This window comes from Ovis canadensis, chromosome 4, assembly GCF_042477335.2.
Source record: "Ovis canadensis isolate MfBH-ARS-UI-01 breed Bighorn chromosome 4, ARS-UI_OviCan_v2, whole genome shotgun sequence".
Classification (NCBI taxonomy): Eukaryota; Metazoa; Chordata; class Mammalia; order Artiodactyla; family Bovidae; genus Ovis; species Ovis canadensis.
Genome location: NC_091248.1, coordinates 45,156,513 through 45,182,109, shown reverse-complemented (window position 1 = coordinate 45,182,109; position 25,597 = coordinate 45,156,513). Strand labels below are relative to the sequence as shown.

General features: G+C 40.1%; 1 protein-coding gene across 2 annotated transcripts in view; it reads right to left on the bottom strand.

Moving 5' to 3' along the window:
• Positions 1–25,597, bottom strand: part of DNAH11 (dynein axonemal heavy chain 11) — a 357,148-nt gene that overhangs the window by 89,012 nt on the left and 242,539 nt on the right. Inside the window, exons 63-64 of one of the 2 annotated variants that reach the window (XM_069587639.1) lie at positions 22,944–23,114; positions 298–533 (exon numbers count right to left, since the gene is read on the bottom strand). In XM_069587639.1, coding sequence (XP_069443740.1) covers positions 298–533; positions 22,944–23,114 — 407 coding nt within the window. The remainder of the gene's footprint in view (positions 1–297; positions 534–22,943; positions 23,115–25,597) is intronic. The other variant, XM_069587640.1, reaches the window with a different exon arrangement.

The window sequence follows — 25,597 nt, the reverse complement described above, 5'->3', positions numbered from 1 at the left end:
TCCTAAAGAAGGATTATAATGCATCATATTTCCATTTTTGGCCATAGGAAAACTTTCCTCTCACATGCAGTGCGTGTTCTAACCTTCCAACTAACTTCTTCAGGTAAATGGATGCACGCCACCCAACGTGAACACCTTTTCCACAGAGATGCTTTAGGTGAGTAGGCAGATAAACAACTTGTACCAAATTATCACATTCGAAAGTGGCAGAGAGGTCTAAGAAATGCCAGGACTTGATAAAAATGAAACCCATTTCCAGCAGCTCAACAGAGAATCAACCCTTCAGATTTCACATACCCTTTCTGGCCCAAGTGTGTGACTTTCAGGTCAGTCCCATATTTGTTCTTGATCCACTTAATCCCTTGCTGCTGGGGGTCGATCATCAGGGGCCAGCGCTCACAGTGCATCAGGATAGCGGCGTTCTCTGTGGACATCCTGTCACTGGGCAGTCCTTCGTTATTCCAGGTGGCAATGGTGGCATCATCCGTCAACATGGCAAGCACATCCAGGCCTTCAGTTATTGGGATGGAGACCTTGAGAATCAGAGTCAGGCAATAAACCGCCAGAGGAGCAGACAGACAAAACAACAATAGACCAAAGCCAAGAGAACACATACGAATTCTCCTGTCACTCTCAAAAACCAAACAAAACTCTCATTGCAAAATACAACTCAACCCAGTAAGTCTAGGGTTTATCTCAGAATTCTGTCAACTGCAGAATTCAACAGCTGGTTTGTTACCGCATCCATCTGGCTTCAAGTGAAAGGGACTTCACCTTCTACACACACCTACAGCAACCCAAACAAGGTGAGTGAAATTTAGGCTCCAGGAAGTATGGCAAGACAACAGAAATGTATTCACCCAATGGAGTAATCACCCCACATCAGCAATACTAAAATGCACTCTTTTTCTTAGGCATTTCATCTTTTTCTATAGAGCAACACTACAGAGAAATGACTTCTTTCTCTGGGGTGACTTTGTGGAATGTATTCGGTCCACTGGCACTCCATCAGCCTGTGGTTGCCCAGCAACCCTGACTCAGCCTCTCCTCTGAGAGGGAATTGTCTTCAGTGTGACAGTGAAAAAAGTAAAAATGTTAGCTGCTCAGTCATGTTTGATTCTTTTTAACCCCATGGACTGTAGCCCCGCTCTGTCCATGGGATTCTCCAGGCAAGAATACTGGAGTGGGCAGCCATTCCCTTCTCCAGGGGATCTTTCTAATCCAGGGATCAAACCTGGGCCTCTTGCATCGCAGGTAGATTCTTTACCATCTGAGCCACCAGGAGGAGCATTGAAAAGTAGGGAGTTGCTGGTGGAAGGGATAAATTAGGGGTTCAGGGTAAAATAGATAAGCAACTTGGATTTCCTGTATAATCTAGGATATAATATTCAATATCTTATAATAACCTATAGAAAATCTTCTGAAAAAATACAAATACATAACTGAATCATTTTGCTGTATACCTTAAACTAACACAATATTGTAAATCAAATATGCTTCAATAAAAAAAGGACAAAAAAGAAAGTGGGAAGTTGTCTCCTTTAAAAGAGAGAGAAAGGAGGATAAATGTATTTTAAAGGTAAGGATCAGTTCTTTACAAAATGGACTCCATTTGAAAAAAAATAAGCGAGATTATAGAACGGAATTTATTATGGAATTTGTTTGCTTGGTCATCAATCACCAAACATTTACTAAGCACCTCCTACACACATCTGGAGACTCCATGGTCAGGGAGATGAGTAAAGAGCTAGTTCCCTGGCTGGGTCGGGGGACCAACAGGGAAACACAGCTCCACAAGAGAGGGCAGTAAGAGCCCGACCTGGCTGAAGCGGCCAGGGGAGGCTGGAACAGCGGCAGTAGGTGTCTGACTTCTTGGTTGCCCATAGAGCTTCAGCAAACAGAATGCTGGAAGAATTCCCGCAGTGAAGTTAGGATGCACTGTGAGGTTAGTACAGGAGAAGTTAGCATAAAATGCCTATTGTTCTTGACAATGTTATCTTATAAATACATAAAAATCTCTCTCCTAGTACCAGGAACAACAAACCTTGATATCTGATTTCACACACAGGTTCCTTAAAGACACAAGCATTCTCCTGTTAGCAAGAGCTCAGTAGCTTTTATTTCTTACCTTCTAATTAATACAAACAATTTGAAATAACTGGAGGCTTAAGATAATATTAATTTTTGAAGCATTAAGGAGTAACAGAAGGTACACATACAGATCTTGTATCTGAATTCAATAGTTTGCATTGTTTGAGCACCTACTGTGTACATAGCACAGTGCAGGGGATGAAAGCGAGTTTCCCTTTTTTAATGGCCACTTTAACCTACTGGGTTAGCCAGAAGGTTCATCTGAGTTTTTCCATAAGATGTTACAAAAAAACCTGAAGGAAATTTTTGGCCAATCCAGTAGTAGGCAAAACAAAGCAGGTAACTCACACTAAAGATTATCATAAATACTGTAAAATACTTTGAGACTTAAAATTTTAGAAACAAAGTTTAGGATATTTGCTTTATAGTATTATGTTCAAATAGGCAGGTATTTGTATGACTACACAGAAATTTTTTTCATAAAAAAATCTAATAGTTAACAATATGGTTATCACTTTCACAGTAAGTTTTAACCTAAGTTTACACTGGGGAAAATAAACCTCAATTCATATGTATCTTTTTAATCTACTCTTCTTGGCAGAATTCCTTGAAGGAGTATGCAGAAAAGAATATTAGTTCAGAAACCAAGAGCAAAGAGGGAGTTCAAAGTCAGCCTAGCAAGTCAGTATCTAATTGCTTCATTAAATAGTGCAACATGCTGTCAGTCAAGATGGAGCTTAAAAAAAGAGAGGAGGAGGAAAGAGACTCCCTTCTTAAGAAGCTTTTACTAGAGAGAAGCAGGCTGGAAGGAAGCACACGTCCTGAGCCAAACTGGACTAATCCTAACACCAAATGCCAATCAGAATCCTCTGGGAACTGATCCCGGGGCATATTTAAAAGGATAAAAGGGAACTTCCTGATGAGGTAAGACTCCCAGTTAACAGAACAAGTGATATTTGTAAGATTTTAAGCGTTTACAAAATTTACTCATATACGTTTGCTCTGCGCCTTGCCTCACTTAACTCTGACAGGAATTCTGCAAAGTAGGTCTCTCCCTCCCTCTTTTTTGCTTAGGACACAGAGACTTGGTTAACTCCATGTATAGTAATTCCATGTATTTGTCTGTCTATAAACTGCGAGGTCAGATTAATGAGTGGAGTGCAAATGCCTCCTTGAACTTGGCCAGGTCTTCATTTGTCTGCCCAGCAGATGATGGCTTTGGATGGAAACAATTTTGGATAACAATTTTATTTGTACCCTCAAGGTCACACATGCCCACTGTCCCTGTCCTTTTCAGTTACCACCCCTTGCCATTCTCCAAACTCATGGCCCCATTGCAGCACGTCCTGACAACTGTTCCCACAGCTCTTGTGATCTCCTAGTCTTATTTGGGTCAAACTCTCTTGCTTTCTCCCTCTACCTGCTTGTCTCAACCCAAACCCAGCTCTTTCCTAGGACATAGCCTCTCAACCCCAGGCTGTCTATTAGAATCACATGAGAGCTTTCAAAGTTGCCAATACCACCCCATCTCTAATGATCCAACTTCAACGGGCATCAGTATGTTTTAAAAGTTCACTCCCACATGATTTAAATATGAAACTGGAGTCCAAGAACCATTGCCCCTAGGGTCTCATTTTCCTTGAGGGCTTTCTCAAGTAGATTTTCCATTTTCTTAGTATTCCTATTACTGAAAAAGCATGTAGGGCTAACAGTGGTCACTCTTCTTACTCCCCTGCACGTCATTCCAAGACCCCACAGCTCTTCTATCCTTAAGTAAAAAGCGACACATTTGAGGCTCATGGAGTCCAGTCATACACTGCTCTATGTATCCTCCTCATCTGAAAGCCTTAGCTATTGGTCCTTCTCACTCTCCAAGTTTGGCTGCCAATCTGTGACCACCTCAGTGCTCACAGACATGTCGAATCCACTCTCTAGCCTTGACACCCTTCACGCGAAAGCTCTGCATTTCCTTTCTGTTTTGTTTTGAATTCATTTTATTTTTTTTTTTTACTTTACAATACAGTATTGGTTTTGCCATACATCGACATGAATCCACCACAGGTGTACATGAGTTCCCAACCCTGAACCCCCCTCCCACCTCCCTCCCCATACCATCTCTCTGGGTCATCCCAGTGCACCAGCCCCAAGCCTCCTGTATCCTGTATCAAACCTAGGCTAGCGATTTGTTTCTTACATCATAGTATACATGTTTGAATGCCATTCTCCCAAATCATCCCACCCTCTCCCTCTCCCACAGAGTCCAAAAGTCTGTTCTATACATCTGTGTCTCTTTTGCTGTCTCGCATACAAGGTTATCATTAGCATCTTTCTAAATTCCATATATATGTATTAATATACTGTATTGGTGTTTTTCTTTCTGGCTTACTTCACTCTGTATAATCGGCTCCAGTTTCATCCACCTCATTAGAACTGATTCAAATGTATTCTTTTTAATGGCCGAGTAATACTCCACTGTGTATATGTACCACAGCTTTCTTATCCCTTCGTCTGCTGATGGACATCTAGTTTGCTTTCATATCCTGGCTATTATAAACACTGCTGCAATGAACATTGGGGTACATGTGTCTCTTTCAATTCTGGTTTTCTTGGTGTGTATGCCCAGTAGTGGGATTGCTGGATCATTAGGCAGTTCTATTTCTAGTTTCTTTAAGGAGTCCCCACACTGTTCTCCATAGTGGCTGTACTAGTTTGCATTCCCACCAACAGTATAAGAGGGTTCTCTTTCCTCCACACCCTCTCCAGCATTTATTGCTTGTAGACTTTTGGATCACAGCCATTCTGACTGGTGTGAAATGGTACCTCATTGTGGTCTTGATTTGCATTTCTCTGATAATGAGTGATGTTGAGCATCTTTTCATGTGTTTGTTAGCCATCCATATGTCTTCTTTGGAGAAATGTCTATTTAGTTCTTTGGCCCATTTTTTGATTGGGTCATTTATTTTTCTGGAATTGAGCTGCAGGAGTTGCTTGTATATTTTTCAGATTAGTTATTTGTCAGTTGCTTCATTTGCTATTATTTTCTCCCATTCAGAAGACTGTCTTTTCACCTTGCTTATAGTTTCCTTTGTTGTGCAGGAGCTTTTAATTTTAATTAGATCCCATTTGTTTATTTTTGCTTATATTTCCAGAATTCTGGGAGGTGGGTCATAGAGGATCCTGCTGTGATGTATGTCGGAGAGTGTTTTGCCTATGTTCTCCTCTAGGAGTTTTATAGTTTCTGGTCTTACATTTAGATCTTTAATCCATTTTGAGTTTATTTTCGTGAATGGTGTTGGAAAGTGTTCTAGTTTCACTCTTTTACAAGTGGTTGATCAGTTTTCCCAGCACCACTTGTTAAAGAGATTGTCTTTTCTCCATTGTATATTTTTTCCTCCTTTGTCGAAGATAAGGTGTCCATAGGTGTGTGGATTTATCTCTGGGCTTTCTAGTTTGTTCCATTGATCTATATTTCTGTCTTTGTGCCAGTACCATACTGTCTTGATGACTGTGGCTTTGTTGTAGAGCCTGAAGTCAGGCAGGTTGATTCCTCCAGTTCCATTCTTCTTTCTCAAGATTGCTTTGGCTATTTGAGGTTTTTTGTATTTCCATACAAATTGTGAAATTATTTGTTCTAGCTCTGTGAAAAATACCGCTGGTAGCTTGATAGGGATTCCACTGAATCTGTAGATTGCTTTGGGTAGTATACTCATTTTTCACTATATTGATTCTTCCAATCCATGAACACAGTATATTTCTCCATCTATTAGTGTCCTCTTTGATTTCTTTCATCAGTGTTTTATAGTTTTCTATTTATAGGTCTTTAGTTTCTTTAGGTAGATATATTCCCAAGTATTTTATTCTTTTCGTTGCAATGGTGAATGGAATCGTTTCCTTAATTTCTTTTTTTCTACTTTCTCATTATTAGTGTATAGGAATGCAAGGGATTTCTGTGTGTTGATTTTATATCCCGCAACTTTACTATATTCATGAGGCAGGCGGAAAGGAAGATGCCAGAACCAGCTGGGACAATCACACAACACCCCATCCCTCACCTCTCTTGCACATCCTCCACACTCAAAAATGCTGATATGTTTTGGCAGGGTACTATACTATCTCCTTTTTAAAACTTATTAAATTTTTTTTTGGCCAAGTGACACAGCATGTGAAATCTTGGTTCCCTCTCTAGGGACTGAACCTATGCCCCTGCAGTGGAAACTCGGCATCTTAAACACTGGGCCACTGGGGAAGTCTGCCTATCTCCTTCTTTAGATGAAAGATGCTGTTCCAGATCTTATCAGTTCCGTTCAGTTGCTCAGTCGTGTCCAGCTCTTTGTGACCCCATGAATCACAGCATGCCAGGCCTCCCTGTCCATCACCAACTCCCGGAGTTCACTCAGACTCACGTCCATCGAGTCAGTGATGCCATCCAGCCATCTCATCCTCGGTCGTCCCCTTCTCCTCCTGCCCCCAATCCCTCCCAGCATCAGAGTCTTTTCCAGTGAGTCAACTCTTTGCATGAGGTGGCCAAAGTACTGGAGTTTCAGCTTTAGCATCATTCCTTCCAAAGAAATCCCAGGGCTGATCTCCTTCAGAATGGACTGGTTGGATCTCCTTGCAGTCCAAGGGACTCTCAAGAGTCTTCTCCAACACCACAGTTCAAAAGCATCAATTCTTCAGTGTTCAGCCTTCTTCACAGTCCAACTCTCACATCCATACATGACCACAGGAAAAACCAGAGCCTTGACTAGACGGACCTTAGTCGGCAAAGTAATGTCTCTGCTTTTGAATATGCTATCTAGGTTGGTCATAACTTTTCTTCCAAAGCGTAAGTGTCTTTTAATTTCATGGTTGCAGTCACCATCTGCAGTGATTTTGGAGCCCCCCAAAATAAAGTCTGACACTGTTTCCACTGTTTTCCCATCTATTTCCCAGGAAGTGATGGGACCAGATGCCATGATCTCGTTTTCTGAATGTTGAGCTTTAAGCCAACTTTTTCATGCTCCTCTTTCACTTTCATCAAGAGGCTTTTGAGTTCCTCTTCACTTTCTGCCATAAGGGTGGTGTCATCTGCATATCTGAGGTTATTGATATTTCTCCCAGCAATCTTGATTCCAGCTTGTGTTTCTTCCAGGCCAGTGTTTCTCATGATGTATTCTGCATATAAGTTAAATAAGCAGGGTGACAATATATAGCCTTTTCCTATTTGGAACCAGTCTGTTATTCCATGTCCAGTTCTAACTGTTGCTTCTTGACCTGCATACAGATTTCTCAAGAGGCAGGTCAGGTGGTCTGGTATTCCCATCTCTCAGAATTTTCCACAGTTTATTGTGATCCACACAGTCAAAGGCTTTGGCATAGTCAATAAAGCCGAAATAGATGTTTTCCTTATAACAATCTGAAATTATTTCATGAAACTAAACTTCTAATACCCAATTGTTTAGCCATGATTATATTACCTCTTCTCACACCTCTGGAAACAATATTGGCTCTAATCAACAGTATTAAGATATCAGGTCTTTTATCCACCACATATTTTTCACTGTGGCAAAACAACTGTATTGTAAAATTTGTCATCCTAATCATTTTGAAGTGTATAGTTATAGTAATATTACTTCAGTAAGTACATTTACACTGTTGCGCAATCACCATTACAATCCATCTCCAAAATTTTTTCACCTTCCCAAGCTGAGACCCATACTCATTAAACAATAACTCCCATTATTCACTCCCCCCAGACCCTAGCAACTACCACAATACTCTCTTTTTCTTTCTATGAAACTGAGTATTCTAGGTACGTCATATAAGTGGAATCACACAATATTCGTCCTTTTATGACTGATTTATTTCCCTTGGCATAACATCTATGAGATTCATCCATGTTGCAATGTGTCAAAACTTCCTTCCTTTTTAACACTGAATAATATTCCACTGTATGCATATGCCATATTTTCTTTTTCCATTCATCTGTTGATGGACATCTGGATTTCTTCCATCTTTTGGCTATTTCTGAATACTGCTGTTGTGAACAAATGTAGACTTACCTGAGCCCTTGCTTTTATTTCCTTTGGCTAGTAGATTCCCCAGCCAGGTTGGATTATATGGTAAATCTATTGAGAAACTGTACCATATATTTAACCACTAACTTTCAACTACACTCACATCTCTGCTGAACCTAAAATAGAACCTTCCATTCCTTAATTGTTCTTCAGACCATCACATGAACTTCCCAGCCTTCTTTTCTTTCTGGCTTATCTGCCTATCACCGTGTATACCCTGGCTGAAGTAACTCTTGTCCTCTCCCTTTTGGTCTCAGACTGTGAGTATTGCTGATGAAAGCTCTATTACTGTGACTACAAATTTATCTTTTCCAAATTCTACTTTGGCTTCTCAAAGTTGCTTGGCAAGGCTTTAACATCTATTCTCTGATTGCCTTCAATGGACACTTTGTGATGTCTTTGCCACTCTCCTTACATTCTCATTTCAATTTTCTTATCTTTGGCTGATTAGCACTGCAATTTCCTGCTTCCTGAAGAGAAGAGAGACCGACAGCTACAACTACAACTTTCTTTCTGTCAGCATTTCTGCCTGCCTATGTCCCCCGTTCTCTCCTTCCCTCCAACTAAGTTCAAGGAGTCTTGCTTCTTCTACCTGAAAGTCATTCCCTTCTCCTCTATTCTTATCCCTTCTTCCTAGTTCCTGATGGATCAGACCTCTTCCCTGTTTTACCATCAGTAATTCCTTTTCCATTCCTTCTCTGAAAGACTAGAAATGTGTTCTAGTCTTACTCATACAAAAACAAAAACAAAAACCAACCCTTCACTTAGCTTCATGTCTCAACCAGGCGCTTCTGTTTATCTCCTCTTCAAAGCAAATTCCTACAAGAATAGCCTATCTTTTCTGCCTACTTCCTGTATAACTCAGTGCAATCTGCTTCTGGTTCATTACACCCCTGAGGTCAGAAAAGACTTTCATACTTCCAAGTCTGATGACACTTTTAGTTCCTAGCTATTCTCTCACTTGTCCCTATGGCTTTGGCATCACTGAGTATCCCCATCTTTAAACTCTTACCTCCTATGAAACCACTCTTGCCTTGGGCTTCTCCAGTCTTTGACTGCACCTTCTTCATCTTCCTCAACTTCCTACTTACATGTCAGCACTGACTTGGCTCACTTCACTCTAAACATCTTCTCTAGGTGATCTTACCACGTGTAGTTTCAAGAACTATCTATACATCAGTGACTCCCAAATCTCACTCTCACCCAGTAATGCTCTTGTCCAGTTTTCTACTGGTTATTGACACTTGTATGTTTCAGAGACACCTCAAAACCAAACTCTTCATGGTTTCTCCTAAAATGACTTTAATCTGAGGGAGTGGCAGCTGCATATATTTACTTTCTCCCCATCAGCCCTTACATTGTTTCATCAGCTCGTCCTCCTTGCTTCCTCTGCAGTCACTCTCCTGCTTGTCACATCCACGGTCATCACTGTGCTCGGTTCATTGTCTTCTGGGCTATCACTCTTAACCGGCAACAAGAGTCTCTTTCCCCTCCAAGTCACTGCTTTCTGGCGGCCAATGTGAGCTTTTCAAATGGATAATACTGATCATGTCATAGACCTGCTTGAAATCCTTCAATGACTGCCCATGGTTAGGATTAAGTTCACAGTTCTTTTCTCAGCTTATTACATGGGGGTTATAATATGGCCCCTCACTAATTCTATAATGTTTATTTACAATTTCTGATTCATAACTGTACAGTTCATCTACATTTTAAATTATTTAACATTCTAATACTTAAATCATTTGGAACTCTTTTTATTTCCCATGAAACCATAAAGGAGAGCAAAACTATATTTCAGCCCAAACAGTTGGTGAGTTGTGCTAGCACCATTTATTGAATAATCTATTACTTCCCCTACTGACCTGAAATACACATTTAAAGCATACATTTATTCTAAAATATGTACTGATAGGCTGGTAGTTTGTCAAAGATTAAATACAGAGTTACCATACAACTCGGAAAATTCCACTCCTAGGTATATATCAAAGAGAAATAAAACATGTCCACACACAAAAACTTGTACATGAATAATTCAACTGTTTATAGCCACATTATTCATAATAATAAAAAAGTAGAAATAACCCAAATGGCCATCAATGGATAAATGGATAAATGAAATGTGATATATCCACATTTATGTTCCAGTAATAAGGACTATTATCCAGTCACAGAAAGGAATAAAGTACTGATACAGGTTATATCATGGATGAATCTTAAAAACAAGCTAAGTGAAAGAAGTAAGTCATAAAATATCACATATGTTCATTCCTATGAAATGTTCAGAACAGGCAAATTTATAGATACATGAAATAGATTAATGGTTATCTCTGTCCAGTAAGGACTGGGGGATTGTGGGTGACAGCTAATGGGTATGAGGCTTACACTGAGAATGGTGAAAATGCTCTAGAATGGACTGTGATGACAGCCGCACAGCTGTGTGACTACACTAACCACCACTGAACTGTATGCTTTAAATGGGTGAATCTTAAGGTGTATAAATTATCTCTCAATGAAAAAAAACACTGAACATCTACAATATTCCAGGCACCATTCTAGGATAGAGTAGTGAACAAAATACACAAAATACTTGCTTCCATGGATCTTACATTTTTTCTGGGGGAGAGGAAAGATGTTAACCATAACAAAGCAATGTATTACCAAGTAATAAATGCTATAGTGGAAAAAATAGAGTAGAATGAGGCATGCTGAGGTATAAAGGTTGTAATCACATCTAGGAATTTGTAGTATTCTTGCCTTGAGACACCCATGAACAGTATGAAAAGGTGAAAAGATATGACACCAGAAGAGCAGTGTGCCTGGTTGGTAGGTGTCCAATATGCTACTGGGAAAAAGTGGAGAAATAACTCCAAAAAGAATGAAGAGGCTGAGCCAAAGTGTAAATGATGCCCAGTTGTGGATGTAGCTGGTGGTGAAAGTAATGTGTCCGATGCTGTAAAGAACAATATTGCATAGGAATCTGGAATGTTAGGTCCATGAATCAAGGTAAATTAGAGTGGTCAAACAGGAGAAGGCAAGAGAGAACACTGACATTTTAGCAATCAGTGAACTGAAATGGATGGGAATGGGCAAATTTAATTCAGATGACAATTATATCTACTTCTGTGGGCAAGGATCCCTTAGAAGGAATGGAGTAGCCCTCACAAACAACAAGAGAGTCTGGAACACAGTCTGTGCTTAGTCGCTCAGTCATGTCCGACTCTTTGCGACCCCGTGGGTTGCCCATCAGGCTCCTCTGTCTATGGGATTCTCCAGGCAAGAATACTGGAGTGGGTTGTCATTTCCTCTTCCAGAGGATCTTCCCAACCCAGGGATTGAACCCAGTTCTCCTGCATTGCAGGTGGATTCTTTACCAAGTAAATACTTATACAGTAAATATTATTTAAGAGTCACAGCAAAGGCATGTCAGCATTTGGGTGCAATATCAAAAAGAACAAATAATCTGTTTGTTTCCAAGATAAACCATTCAACAACACAGTAACCCACTTCTATTTCCCAACTACTAATGCCGAAGAAGCTAAAGTCCAATGGTTCTATGAAGACCTCCAAGACCTTCTAGAACTAATACCCCCAAAAAGATGTCCTTTTCATCACAGGGGATTGGAATGCAAAATAGAAAGTCAAGCGTTACCTGGCATAATAGGCAAATTTGGCACTGGAGTACAAAATGAAGCAGGGCAAAGGCTAATAGAGTTTTGCCAAGAGAACACACTGGTCATAGCAAACACCCTCTTCCAACAACATAAGAGATAACTCTACACATGGACATCACCAGATGGTCAATACAAAAATCAGACTGATTATATTCCTCGCAGCAAAAGATGGAGAAGCTCTATATAGTCAGCAAAAACAAGACAGGGAGTTGACTGTGGCTTAGATCATGAACTCCTTATTGCCAAATTCAGACTTACATTGATGAAAGTAGGGAAAATCAATAGACCATTCACGTACGGCATAAATCAAATCCCTTATGAGTATAGCAGAAGTGACAAATAGATTCAAGGGATTAGATCTGATAGAGTAACTGAAGAACTATGAACAGAGGTTCATAGCATTGTATAGGAGGTGGTGATCAAAATCACTCCCAAGAAAAAGAAATGCGAGAAGGCAAAGTGGTTGTCTGAGGAGGTCTTACATATAGCTGAGAAAAGAAGAGACACAAAAGGCAAAGGAGAAAGGGAAAGATATATCCACCTGAATGCAGAGTTTCAGAGAATAGCAAAGAGAGATAAGAAGGCCTCCTTAAGTGAACAATTCAAAGAAACAGAGGGAAACAATAGAATGGGAAAGACTAGAGGTCTTTTCAAGAAAATTGGAGATACCAAGGGACTATTTCATGCAAGTATGGGCTCGATAAAGGACAGAACCAGTACAGACCTAACAGAAGCAGAAGAGATTAAGAAGAGGTGGCAAGAATACACAGAAGAACTGTACAAAAAAGGTCCAAAGACCCAGATTACCATGAATGTGTGGTCACTCACCTAGAGCCAGACATCCTGAAGTGTGAAGTCAAGTGGGCCTTAGGAAGCATCACTACGAACAAAGCTAGTGGAGGTGATGGAATTCCAGTTGAGCTATTTCAAATCCTAAGAGATGATGATGTGAAACTGCTGCACAAAATATACCAGCAAATTAGGAGGTGGTCACAGGATTGGAAAAGGTCAGTATTCATTCCAGTTCCAAAGAAGGGCAATGCCATGTTCAAACTACTATACAATTGCACTCATTTCACAAGCTAGCAAGGTAATGCTCAAAATCCTTCAAGCTAGGCTTCAACAGTACATAAACCAAGAACTTCCAGAATGTACAAGCTGTATTTAGAAAAGGCAAAGGAACCAGAGATCTAATCACCAACATCCACTGGATAACAGAAAAAGGAAGGGAATTCCAGAAAAATATCTACTTCTGTTTCACTGACTATGCTAAAGCCTTTGGCTGTGGGGATCATAAGAAACTGTGGAAAATTCTTTAAGAGCTGGGAATACCAGAACACCTTATCTGCTTCCTGTTTGAACAAAGAGCTGGTTGATGGAAGTAAGTGGGGCAACTATGTCCTAAGTGAAAACACTTCAAGACAGAGGAAAAAGCTAGTGCAAAGGGCCTGAGGCTGGAGCATATGTGGTAAATTCATGGAAGGTGGCCCAATGTGACCAGAGCAGATGAGCGAGGAAAGGAATAACAAAGTGAGTTACAGGGAGATATGAGTGAGAACTACACATGAGTGAGTTCTATTTTGAGAGCGCATTCATTAGTCCAACTGGTTCCTAAGTCCAACAAAGTTAGCCTGTCTACCAGCTAACACAATTGGCTATGTAGCACTGTACTGTAATAGGTTTATAATACTTTTCACACAAATGATACATTAAAACACACACACACACAAAAGAAAACATTTTTAATTTTACAGTACCTTGCATAAGTATATATAGTAGTACAGTACAACAACTGGCATATAGGGGCTGGTATCAAGTGAACAGGAAAGAAGAGTTACTGACTGGAGGATGGAGAGGAGGTGGGAGATGGTAGAGCTGAAGGACTGTCAGCAACAGGAGAGAGCAAGCTGCATGCCTGATGTCGATGGAACAAGTGTACATTCACATCTTTGAAAGTTTGCAACTTGAAGGTTCGTATCGAAGGGACTTCTTGTAATGGGGCCAAATCACTGAGGGTTTTATAAGCATCTGCAGGGTTTCTAGCTTTTGCTTTAAGTGCAGTGGGAAGGCAACAGAGGGATTTTAGAAAAAAAATTACTTAATCTGCCTTGCATCATATCACACTGGCTGATATGTTGAGATACGATTTGGAGAGAGGCAACAAATATAGAAGCAAGGAAACCAGTTAGAAAGTTTTCACAGTAATTGAAGAGGAAGCTGATGGCTGGGCTCAGGATGGAAGCAGTGAAGGTGGCGAAAAGTGGTCAGATTCTGAATATGTTTTAAAGGTACAGCCCACAGAATCTCCTAGATAGATTGGATGTGGATGTCAGAAAAAGATTGACATCATATTGACTCAAAGTCTTTTAGCCTGAGCTAACACAAGGATAGACCTACCATTAAAGAAATCAGGAACACTTGAATAGAAGTTTTACGGGGAAGATCAGGAACTCAGTTTGGATGTTCCACATTTGAGACATCTTTCAGACACAGAAGGGAAGATGCCATTGTCTGGCTGCAGGTATACATTTGGGAGTTAGTGGGGTCCAGGTGACATTTAAAGCCATGAACTTAGTTAAGAAGCAGCTCAAAGACTGAAGTGTAGGTCATTTCAGCGTTAAGAGATTGCGGCGGGTGTGTGTGTGCTTTGTCGCTCAATCATGTCCAGCCCTTTGTGACCCCATGGACTGCAGCCCGCCAGGCTCCTCCAGGGGATCTTCCCAACCCAGAGATCGAACCCAGGCCTCCCTCATTGCAGGCGGATTCTTTACTGTCTGAGCCACTGGGGCAGGGTGGGGAAGGAAAAAGATCAAGAAGTCTGAGAAAAACTGACCAGTGGGGTTATGCGGAAGGTGAAGGGAGGGCGATTCAAGAAAATCAAGTATTGATGGGAGGATGGAGTGATCCACTGCATCAAATTCAGGCAAGTACAATGAGAATGAAAAACAAACCACTCAACTTAGCAATGTGAAGGCAAAATCTGATAATAGGCATTTTGGTGCCACGGTGGGGATGAAAGTCTATGTGGAGTGACTTAGAAATACGGAGGAAGGATGTGGAGACAGTGAATATCCATTCCTCTTCTGAAGTGATGACTGTAAATGAGGGCAGAGAAATGAAGGAGTAGCTTGAGGGGCAGGGAGAGTTGAGAGAAATGTGCAGATATATTTGCTTTTAATGGGAGAAATAACTACGTGTTTGAGTGCTAGTGGGAATGATGTAGTAATGAATCCAGACAGAAAAATTGATGACGACGGAAAGGGGAGAATTTGTCTTGAATTGTCCTCAAGGAAAGGAAAGGGGATGGAAACTAGGACATAACCCAAATGGCTGGCCTTGAATAGAAGTATCAGGAGGGAAGATGGTATATTAGCAGAAATGTTAGGAGGTAATGGTTGCATTTACACATCATCATATATTAAACATATCAAATATCTCTGCATCCTTAAGTGACTCTGATCTCTATTCTAGTTTTCATTTCCCTTGAAGAACCACATTGTTGTAATTACTTTAGCTTTAGAATATATTTTAATATTGTGAAGTCCAAGCGCCCTCTTACTGTTTGATTCCAAAATTACATTGGTGTTGTTGAAAATATATTCTTCCGGAAAACTTTAGACTCACTGGATCAAGTTAAAATATAACTCCTCTTGAAATTCTGACTTAGAGTTAAGTTTGTTTATTAGATTTTGGAGTTTTGATGCATTTAGAATACACAGTCTTCATTTGTAGGAACACATTAAGGATTGAGGACTTAATTTATAAGAGTTCTCTCTAAGGTTACCTTGAATATGTACACAGGTTGTTAATAAATGACATGCTTAGCTTCAGTTCAATTCAGTCGCTCAGTCATGTCCAACTCTTTGCAACCCCATGAACTACAGCACACCAGGCCTCCCTGTCCATCACCAACTCCCAGGGTCCACCCAAACCCATGTCCATCGAGTTGATGATGCCATCTAACCATCTCATCCTCTGTCGTCCCCTTCTCCTCCTGCCCTCAATCTTTCCCAGAGATTTTTTAAAAGGACACAAATAGTCATTGTTGATGGGCTAATTTATAAACTGTCAAAATCCCCAGGATACCCAACTCAAATGACAAGCCAGAGATACTCAGGAGAGTAAGGAGCTCTAGCAAATATCCTATATACTGTGAGCAGGATGAGGAGTTGCTTCTTGGAAAGGCAGGATGAGGCAACACTGATGAGGAAAAATTCATCAAAAAAACATTAACATGAATAAACAATTTCAGCTCCTCTTGAACCCTGGCACATGTTCATACAGATGTGATTACCTTTCCACTTTGCTGTGACTGAATCTAGGAGAATAAAGTAAATAGCTCAGATGGCATCACCGACTTGATAGACATGAGTTTGAGCAAACTCTGGGAGTTGTTGATGGACAGGGAATCCTGGCATGCTATAGTCATGGGGTCGCAAAGAGTCAGAAATGACTGAGCAACTGAACTGAGAAACTAGAAACCTCTGTTCTACAGGACATACATTTTTTAAGTTTTATATAGCATTTTCTGCCAGGGGTCTTACAGACAGAAAAGTCTCTTTTAAAAGGATGTCATTTATACAACTTGAAATCTCTTTCTTCCTTTAGCAGAGATGAATGAGAATAAGCTGCTCATGTCTGAGGATCTATTTCTCAGTTGGCCTGATGCCTGTGTACTCAAGAGACAAGCAGAGGGCGTTGGTATGCCTGAAAATAGACATGGAGTCCTGAGAACTGTGGGCCCACAGAGAAACACAGATCTGTAGTTAAAAATAAATGTTTTCTTAACGTACAGCATCAGAAAATTATCATTTTTGCTTTGGTTATACGTTTAGAGAGTTTAGAACAGTTTGGATAAACCATTTAATCTTACTCTTCACAACAAAATTTTATCTTCAGGAATTCCATATTTGGAATTTTAAGTAAATGGGAAAATACAAGTTGATGCGAAACTTCCCAGAAATATACTAAATGATGCGATTTCCTCTTGTTTTTAGAGGCTAAGTTGTGTCCAATTATTTTGTGACCCCATGGACTGTAGCCCACCAGGTTCCTCTGTCCATGGGATTTCCCAGGCAAGAATACTGAAGTGAGTTGCCATTTCCTCCTCCAGCGATCTTTCTGTCCCAGAGATTAAACTCACGTGTGCTGAATTGGCAGGCAAATTGTTTACCACTGAGTCACCAGGGGAGCCCAAATGATGCGATACCAGCAATTAAACATCAATTTTAAAACTTAAATTTGAGAAGCCAAGTTTTCCATTAAAAAAATGTAAAGTGACTGATAGCCTAAGTTCATGCTATCAATACTATTACATGATTCAAAGAGAAGAATAATTGTAACAAGAAGACAACGTGAAGTTCACTAGCTTGCACATCAGGAAGTGAATTTCCTTATAATTTTGGAAAGAATGAGAAAATTTTATCAGTGATGGAAAATGCAGAGAGGACCAGAAGTAATGACAATCATTCACCTTAAGTAGTCATTGGATAAATCAGACCAAGATACCCATTGAGAAGATTAAAGTTTGGAGAATATGAGATGGAGACAAAAAGAATTTGATACCTTCTGAAACTCACAACGCAGTACGAGGTGGACAAAATTAGCAGAATGCTTTATCCTCTTACATAAAAAGGACTATTTTATGGCAGAAATACTTAGAGAAAATCTCTGAAATTCAGGGAGTAATATAGATAACGTCGTTAAAAAAAAAACTTCCGTATAAAAATATGGCTTGATACCATAGATACATTAAATAACTTAGTTACAAAAGAATTCTTCTTTTACAATTATTATGAGACACTTTTCCCAAAATATTTAGTTTGCAGAAATTCCATTGGCATTTATGTCATGAAAAAGCTATTGTGAAAATTGAGGCACAGTTACCAACAAAGAACACAAATATACAGAGGGATTTAATGTTCTAAGGTCAGGAAGCAACAGTTAGAACTGGACATGGAACAACAGACTGCTTCCAAATAGGAAAAGGAGTATGTCAAGGCTGTATACTGTCACCCTGCTTATTTAACTTATATGCAGAGTACATCATGGGAAACGCTGGGCTGGATGAAGCATAAGCTGGAATCAAGATTGCTGGGAGAAGTATCAATAACCCCAGATATGCAGATGATACCACTCTGATGGCAGAAAGTGAAGAGGAACTAAAAAGCCTCTTGACGAAAGTGAAAGAGGAGAGTGAAAAAGTTGGCTTAAAATGGAACATTCAGAAATCTAAGATCATGGTATCCAGTCCCATCACTTCATGGCAAATAGAGAAACAGTGGAAACGGTGGCTGGTTTTATTTTTGGGGGCTCCAAAATCACTGCAGATGGTGCCTACAGCCATGAAATGAAAAGACGCTTACTCCTTGGAAGGAAAGTTATGACCAACCTAGACAGCATATTCAAAAGCGGAGATATTACTTTGCCATCAAAGGTCCGTCTAGTCAAGGCTATGGTTCTTCCAGTAGTCATGTATGAATGTGAGAGTTGGACTATAAAGAAGGCTGAGTGCCGAAGAATTGATGCTTTTGAAGAATCGATGTTGTGGTGTTGGAGAAGACTCTTGAGAGTCCCTTGGACTGCAAGGAAATCCAGCCAGTCCATCCTAAAAGAGATCAGTCCTGAGTGTTCATTGGGAGGACTGATGTTGGAGCTGAAACTCCAATACTTTGGCCACCTGATGGGAAGAACTGACCCATCTGAAAAGACTTGACGCTGGGAAAGATTGAAGGCAGGAGGAGAAGACGACGACAGAGGATGAGATGGTTGGATGGCATCACCAACTCAATGGACATGAGTTTGGGTAAACTCTGGGAGTTGGCGATGGTCAGAGAGGCCTGGTGTGCTGCAGTCCATGATGTCGCAAAGGCAGACATGACTGAGTGTCTGAACTGAACTGAACTAAAGGGCTAGATATGTAAATAAAGAACCTGCTTTAATCAACTGAGATAACACAGTTCTGTTCAATTGCTCAGTCGTATCCAAATCTTTGTGACCCCATGGGATGCCAGGCATCCCTGTCCATTATCAGCTCCCAAAGCTTACTCAATCTCATGTCCATTGAGCTGGTGACGCCATCCAACCATCTCATCCTCTGTTGTCCCCTTCTCCTCCCGCCTTCAATCTTTCCCAGGATCAGGGTCTTTTCCAATGAGTCAGTTTTTTGCATCATATGGCCAAAGTATTGGAGTTTCAGCTTCAGCATTAGTCTTCCCAATGAATATTCAGGACTGATTTCCTTTAGGATGGACTGGTTGGATTTCCTTGCAGTCCAAGGGACTCTCAAGAGTCTTCTCCAACACCACAGTTCAAAAGCATCAATTCTTGGGCACTCAGCTTTCTTTACAGTCCAACTATCACATCCATACATGACTACTGGAAGAACCAAAGCTTTGACTAGATGGACCTTTGTTGGCAAAGTAATGTCTCTGCTTTTCAATATGCTTTCTAGGTTGGTCATAACTTTTCTTCCAAGGAGCAAGTGTCTTTTAATTTCATGGCTGCAGTCACCATCTGCAGTGATTTTGGAGCCCAAAAAATAAAGTCTCACTGTTTCCATTGCTTCCTCATCTATTTGCCATGAAGTGATGGGACCAGATGCCATGATCTTAGATATCTGAATGTTGAGCTTTAAGCCAACTTTTTCACTCTCCTCTTTCACTTTCATCAAAAGGCTCTTTAGCTCTTCTTCACTTTCTGCCATCAGGGTGGTGTCCTCTGCATATCTGAGGTTATTGCTATTTCTCCCAGCAATCTTGATTCCAGTTTGTGCTTCATCCAGTCCAGTATTTCTCATGATGTACTCTCCATATAAGTTAAATAAGCAGGGTGACAATATACAGCCCTGATGTACTCATTTCCCAATTTGGAAGCAGTCTGTTGTTCCATGTCCAGTTCTAACTGTTGCTTCTTGATCTGCATACAGATTTCTCAGGAGGCATGTCTTGGAGGGCACAAACAAAACCTTGTTTGCACCAGGACCCAGGAGAAAGGAGCAGTGACCCCACAAGAGACTGACCCAGACTTGCCCGTGAGTATCCAAGAGTCTCTGGCAGAGGTGTGGATTGGAGGCAACCTGCTGCAGAGTTGGAGGCATTAAGTACAGCAATTCATGCATGGGACCTTCTGAAGGAAGCCTTCATATCTTCATTACTTCCACCGTAGTTTGGCCTCAGGTCAAATAATAAGGGAACACAACCCCGCCCATCAGCAGAAAATGGGATTAAAGATTTACTGAGCATGGCACCCCCTATCAGAACAAGACCCAATTCCCCCTTAGTCAATCTCTCCCATCAGGAAACTTCCATAAGCCTTTTATCCTTCTCCATCAGAGGGCAGACAGAATGAAAACCACAATCACAGAAAACCAGCCAATCTGATCACACAGACCACAGCCTTGTCCAACTCAATGAAACTATGAGCCATGCCATGTAGGGCTACCCAAGACGGACAGGTCATGGTGTAGAGTTCTGATAAAATGTGGTCAACTGGAAAAGGGAATGGCAAACCACTTCAGTATTCTTGCCTTGAGAACCCCATGAACAGTATGAAAAGACAAAAAGACAGGACACTGAAGGATGAACACTGCAGGTTGGTAGGTGTCCAATATGCTACTGGAGATCAATGGAAAAATAACTCCAGAAAGAATGAAAAGATGGAGCCAAATAAAAAACAACACCCAGTTGTGGATGTGACTGGTGATGGAAGCAAAGTCCAGTGCTGTAAAGAGCAATACTGCATAGGAACCTGGAACGTTAGGTCCATGAATCAAAGTCAATTGGAAGTGGTCAAACAGGAGATGGTAAGAGTGAACATCAACATTCTAGGAATCAGCAAACTAAAATGGACTGGAATGGGTGAATTTAACTCAGATGCCCATTATATCTACTACTGTGGGCAGGAATGCCTTAGAAGAAATGGAGTAGCCATCATAATCAACAAGAGAGTCTGAAATGCAGTACTTGGATGCAGTCTCAAAAACGACAGAATGATCTCTGTTCGTTTCCAAGGCAAACCATTCAATACTATGGTAATCCAAGTCTATGCCCCAACCAGTAATGCTGAAGAAGCTGAAGTTGAATGGTTCTATGAAGACCTACAAGACCTTTTAGAACTAAACCCTGTAAAAGATGTTTTCATTATAGGGGACTGGAATGCAAAAGTAGGAAGTCAAGAAATACCTGGAGTAACAGGCAAATGTGGCCTTGGAGTACAGAATGAAGCAGGGCAAAGGCTAATCGAGTTTTGCCAAGAGAACGCACTGGTCATAGCAAACACCCTCTTCCAACAACACAAGAGAAGACTCTACACATGGACATCACCAGACGGTCAATACAGAAATCAGATTGACTATATTATTTGCAGCCAAAGATGGAGAAGCTCTATACAGTCAGCAAAAACAAGACTGGGAGCTGACTGTGGCTCAGATCATGAACTCCTTATTGCCAAATTCAAACTTAAATTGAAGAAAGTAGGGAAAATCAATAGACCATTCAGGTATGACCTAAATCAAATCCCTTACGATTATATAGTGGAAGTGCAAATAGATTAAAGGGATGTTAGATCTGATAGACTGAGTGTCTGAAGAACTATGGATGGAGGATTTTGACACTGTGCAGGAGGCAGGGATCAAGACCAGCCCTAAGAAAAGGAAATGCAAAAAGGCAAAATGGTTGTCTGAGGAGGCCTTACAAATAGCTGTGAATAGAAGAGAAGCAAAAGGCAAAGGATAAAAGGAAAGATATAAGCATTTGAATGCAAAGTTCCAAAAAAGAGCAAGGAGAGGTAGGAAAGCCTTCCTCAGTGATCAGTGCAAAGAAATAAAGGAAAACAATAGACTGGAAAGACTAGAGATCTCTTCAAGAAAGTTAGTGATACTAAGGGAGCATTTCGTGCAAAGATGGGCCCAATAAAGGACAGAAATGGTCTGGACCTAACAGAAGCAGAAGATATTAAGAAGAGGTGGCAAGAATACACAGAAGAACTATACAAAAAAGATCTTCATGACCCAGATAATCATGATGGTGTGATCACTCACCTAGAACAAGACATTCTGGAATGCAAAGTCAAGTGGGCCTTAGGAAGCATCATGATGGATGGTGGAGGTGATGGAATTTCAGCTGAGCTATTTCAAATTCTAAGAGATGATGCTGTGAAAGTGCTACACTCAATATGCAAGCAAATTAGGAAAACTCAGCAGTGGCCACAGGACTGGAAAAGGTCAGTTTTCATTCCAATCCCAAAGAAAGGAAATGCCAAAGAATGCTCAAACTACCTCACAGTTGCACTCATCTCACACACTAGCAAAGTAATGTCAAAATTCTCCAAGCCAGGCTTCAGGAATGCATGAACCGTGAACTTCCAGATGTTCAAGCTGGATTTAGAAAAGGCAGAGAAACCAGAGATCAAATTGCCAACATCGTTGGATTATTGAAAAAGCAAGAGAGCTCCAGAATAACATCTACTTCTGCTTTATTGACTATGCCAAAGCCTTTGACTGTGTGGATCACAGTAAACTGTGGAGATAACAGAATGTGTTATCGAAAACAGCGGCCTGGAAAGCAGTGCTCTGGTTTCCTATCTTTTATGACCTTACCAAGTCATTTAAACTTCCCTGTCTCTGTTTCTCCTTTGTACAAGGATAACCTTAATCTAGACAATCTGAAATCTCCCCAAACTATGCTTTCATTTTGCTTATGGGTGAATTTTCAAATTCAAAGTAAGCTATTTTTATACTTACATAAAAAGTGTTACACTTTTCATCTGAAAGTAGTCATTAAAAAAATTCTTCAATAACCTGTGATATTCATACCAAAAAATTTCACCCTGTAATTGCACATGATATTCCAAGTTTGATTTCAGTTGACAGTTTCATTTAAAGCAGTTTTCCAACTATACCCCTATAGTTCATACAAACAATTTTTCTATTTTCTACCTCCTTGTTGAAACTGTTGTTAAAACAAGAACACTGCAACACACAAGAAAGACTTCCTTCAATACTAGAATTTCCAGTGATTTGAGATTACAGAGGTACAAAAATGTCTGGATCATACACTGTTTTTGTTACTGAAATTTCAGTGTGACGCTTCCAAACGTGGCCCAGGTTAGGGACTGAGCTTACCTTCTCTTGAAGAAAGGGAACCCACATGCAGTCCACCAGTTCCTGGCGATACTGTTGTGTAAACGATCCAACGTAACACACGTATGCTGCCGTAAGGAGAACATCTCCACAGAGCGTCTTCTCTTGTGCTTCGAAGGATTTAATAGACTGGCCCCAGCGAATCTTCTCTGACTGAAATATAAGATGATTCTGATGTAACTGCAAAGTGAGGAACAACTCAAGAAACATTTAATGTAATTACCTTATACCGTGGTCACCTGCACAGCCTGGAGAAGGGACACAGCATGACTGGGGGGCATAACGATGCTGATCACTCATTCATGTGAACCCATGATTACGAAGGCGCTCTCATTCTCCTGTCAGTGAAGTTTATGGTAATACGACATTAGATCTTTAACATCTCCTTTTTGTTGGATGCCATAACTCTTCAGTTAGGCTTGAGGTCCTTCTTAAAAGGCTGATGGTCACTCTCTTGTCCCTCTACAAGTACAGAACCAAGAGCTGTGGCCAAGCCTGAGTGATGTTAGGATTTTTATGACAGCTTGGCTGTTCACCATCATTTTTGCTTTTCAGCAATGGTACTGTATACCTCCCTCGGCAAACATCATCTTAAACATACCAGCCATGGGTGGGTTATAGAAAAAGGAAAGTGACAAACTCTAGTTATGTTAATTATTTACAACATAAAGCTTAAAAGAGCCATCTTACTAGAATTCTATTAATTAAAGATCAGTGCTGGTAGTTACTAAATGTGGGTTATTTCTGCAATATAATTACTCAATCAGTGGAAGAGCTTACAACCCATGTAAAAAGATGAAAACCAGAAGGATGTCACTAGCTTTGAAGACAGTGTGCTCAAAGGATGCTGTTCAACTCCTTCTATCTACATGATTAGACATTGAAAATCTGATTTCCAGGTTAAGTATGTAGAGCCCTTAATATTGGATTTGAATAAAACTGTAATAAATATCTATGGATTGACTGAACTGCAGGACTCTTCACTAATTCATTTGGTTTCAATGCATGCTAAAATTTAATACCACATTCTAAGCATATGTAAATTAATAGGAAGTGGAGAAATAAAACCAGCAAAATGTTGGTAAAAACAATGAAGAACCTTGTGGAAGAATTCAGCTTTACTCATGAACGAAGGGAGACCACAGAAAGCAAAAGTAATTTATGTCAGAGCAAATTGCAATACTAGCTCCCTGCAAGCCATCACAATACCTTCAGCACTGAGGTAATGAAACTAGCAGGTGCCAATGGTTATGAAATCTATTTTAAGATAGTCTGCTTTGCTCGATAAAGATCACTCCAAGTTAGCTCTATAATTAAACACTAGGCAACTTCAGCTCCCTTGCCTTCTTTATAGAATTCATTACTTTCCTTCCTCAGCTATAGATAATATATCCATTAATTTTGAAGAAGAATCTCTCATTTGCCTTCCCTCCAACTTTGTTGTCTTTGGTTAGTAAATGATAAACAATAAAGGGCACCCACCTCATTCTCCAAAACAGCTTTGAAACTTGAAGATTTACTAAACACAGACTTATTGGCGATTGAAATCGTCAATAATTTCACTATACCACCCACGCAACATAAATCATTACTGACACTGGCTAACAAGGGTTTAAGAATTGGAACATGTCCTGTAATAAATTTCTAGACAGTTAAAAATCACTATAATTTTATTCTAATGCATTATAGATTGCCTGTAATGTCATCCTGGCTGGGGTGACCCATTTCTAATTTTGAACAGCTGTTAGCTCTGGAGTTAGTTAATGATTAAATATAAATTGCCTGATTTATTAGTCTGAATGGTTGAGACTATAGCTTCCAGGTCAATGCTATATAGACAAAATCATCAGTCTTGGTGTTTTTCAGAAGTTAACTGTCTCCTGTTCTAGTCAGAAAGAATTTATCCTCAAAGGAAAAGGTCTGACATCTTCAATTAATCTTTTAAAAATATACATATATACATACTTACATGTATTTTTTGTTAGTTAACATTATTCAGCCATTTTTCCTCTCTTTCTAAATCATAATCTAAATTATCACAAATAAATAAAGCCTTTGGAAGACATCGCTGTGTGCTAGACATACAAGGTAGCAAGATACAAGGCCTATTTTTCCCTTGATAAAACTTTCATTCATTCTCTACTTCAAGTAAGCCTAATTAAATGGCATTCCTCTTTTCCATAGGTACCTTATAAATGGTAAACCCTTCACACTGCCTAAATCTTATCACTTCAAATGGAAGCAGGTATAAACTCTACCAGGAGCCTACGTAATTTCTCAACAGATCTAATAAAAATGAATCTTCAAAGGGCTCCAGAATTTTTTTCAACACGTAGTTCTTCCCAAACTCACTCATTCATTCATTCAACAAATGCCCTCCAGGGCCTACTCTATATGTTTGGGATCAAGCAGTGCAGGAAACAAATGAAGTTTCCTGCTTTTGAGAGCTCATAGTCTAGTTAAGGGAAAAAGACCACAAAAAAGTATGTATGTTCACACACGCATGTATACAAGTGTGTGAGTCATATGATGATACAAACTATGAAAAAATAGTAAAGCAGAGGGAACAAAAACATCTATAGAGTGCTGTGGCTGATTCTTTGACAGAAAACCACAAAATTCTGTAAAGCAATTAT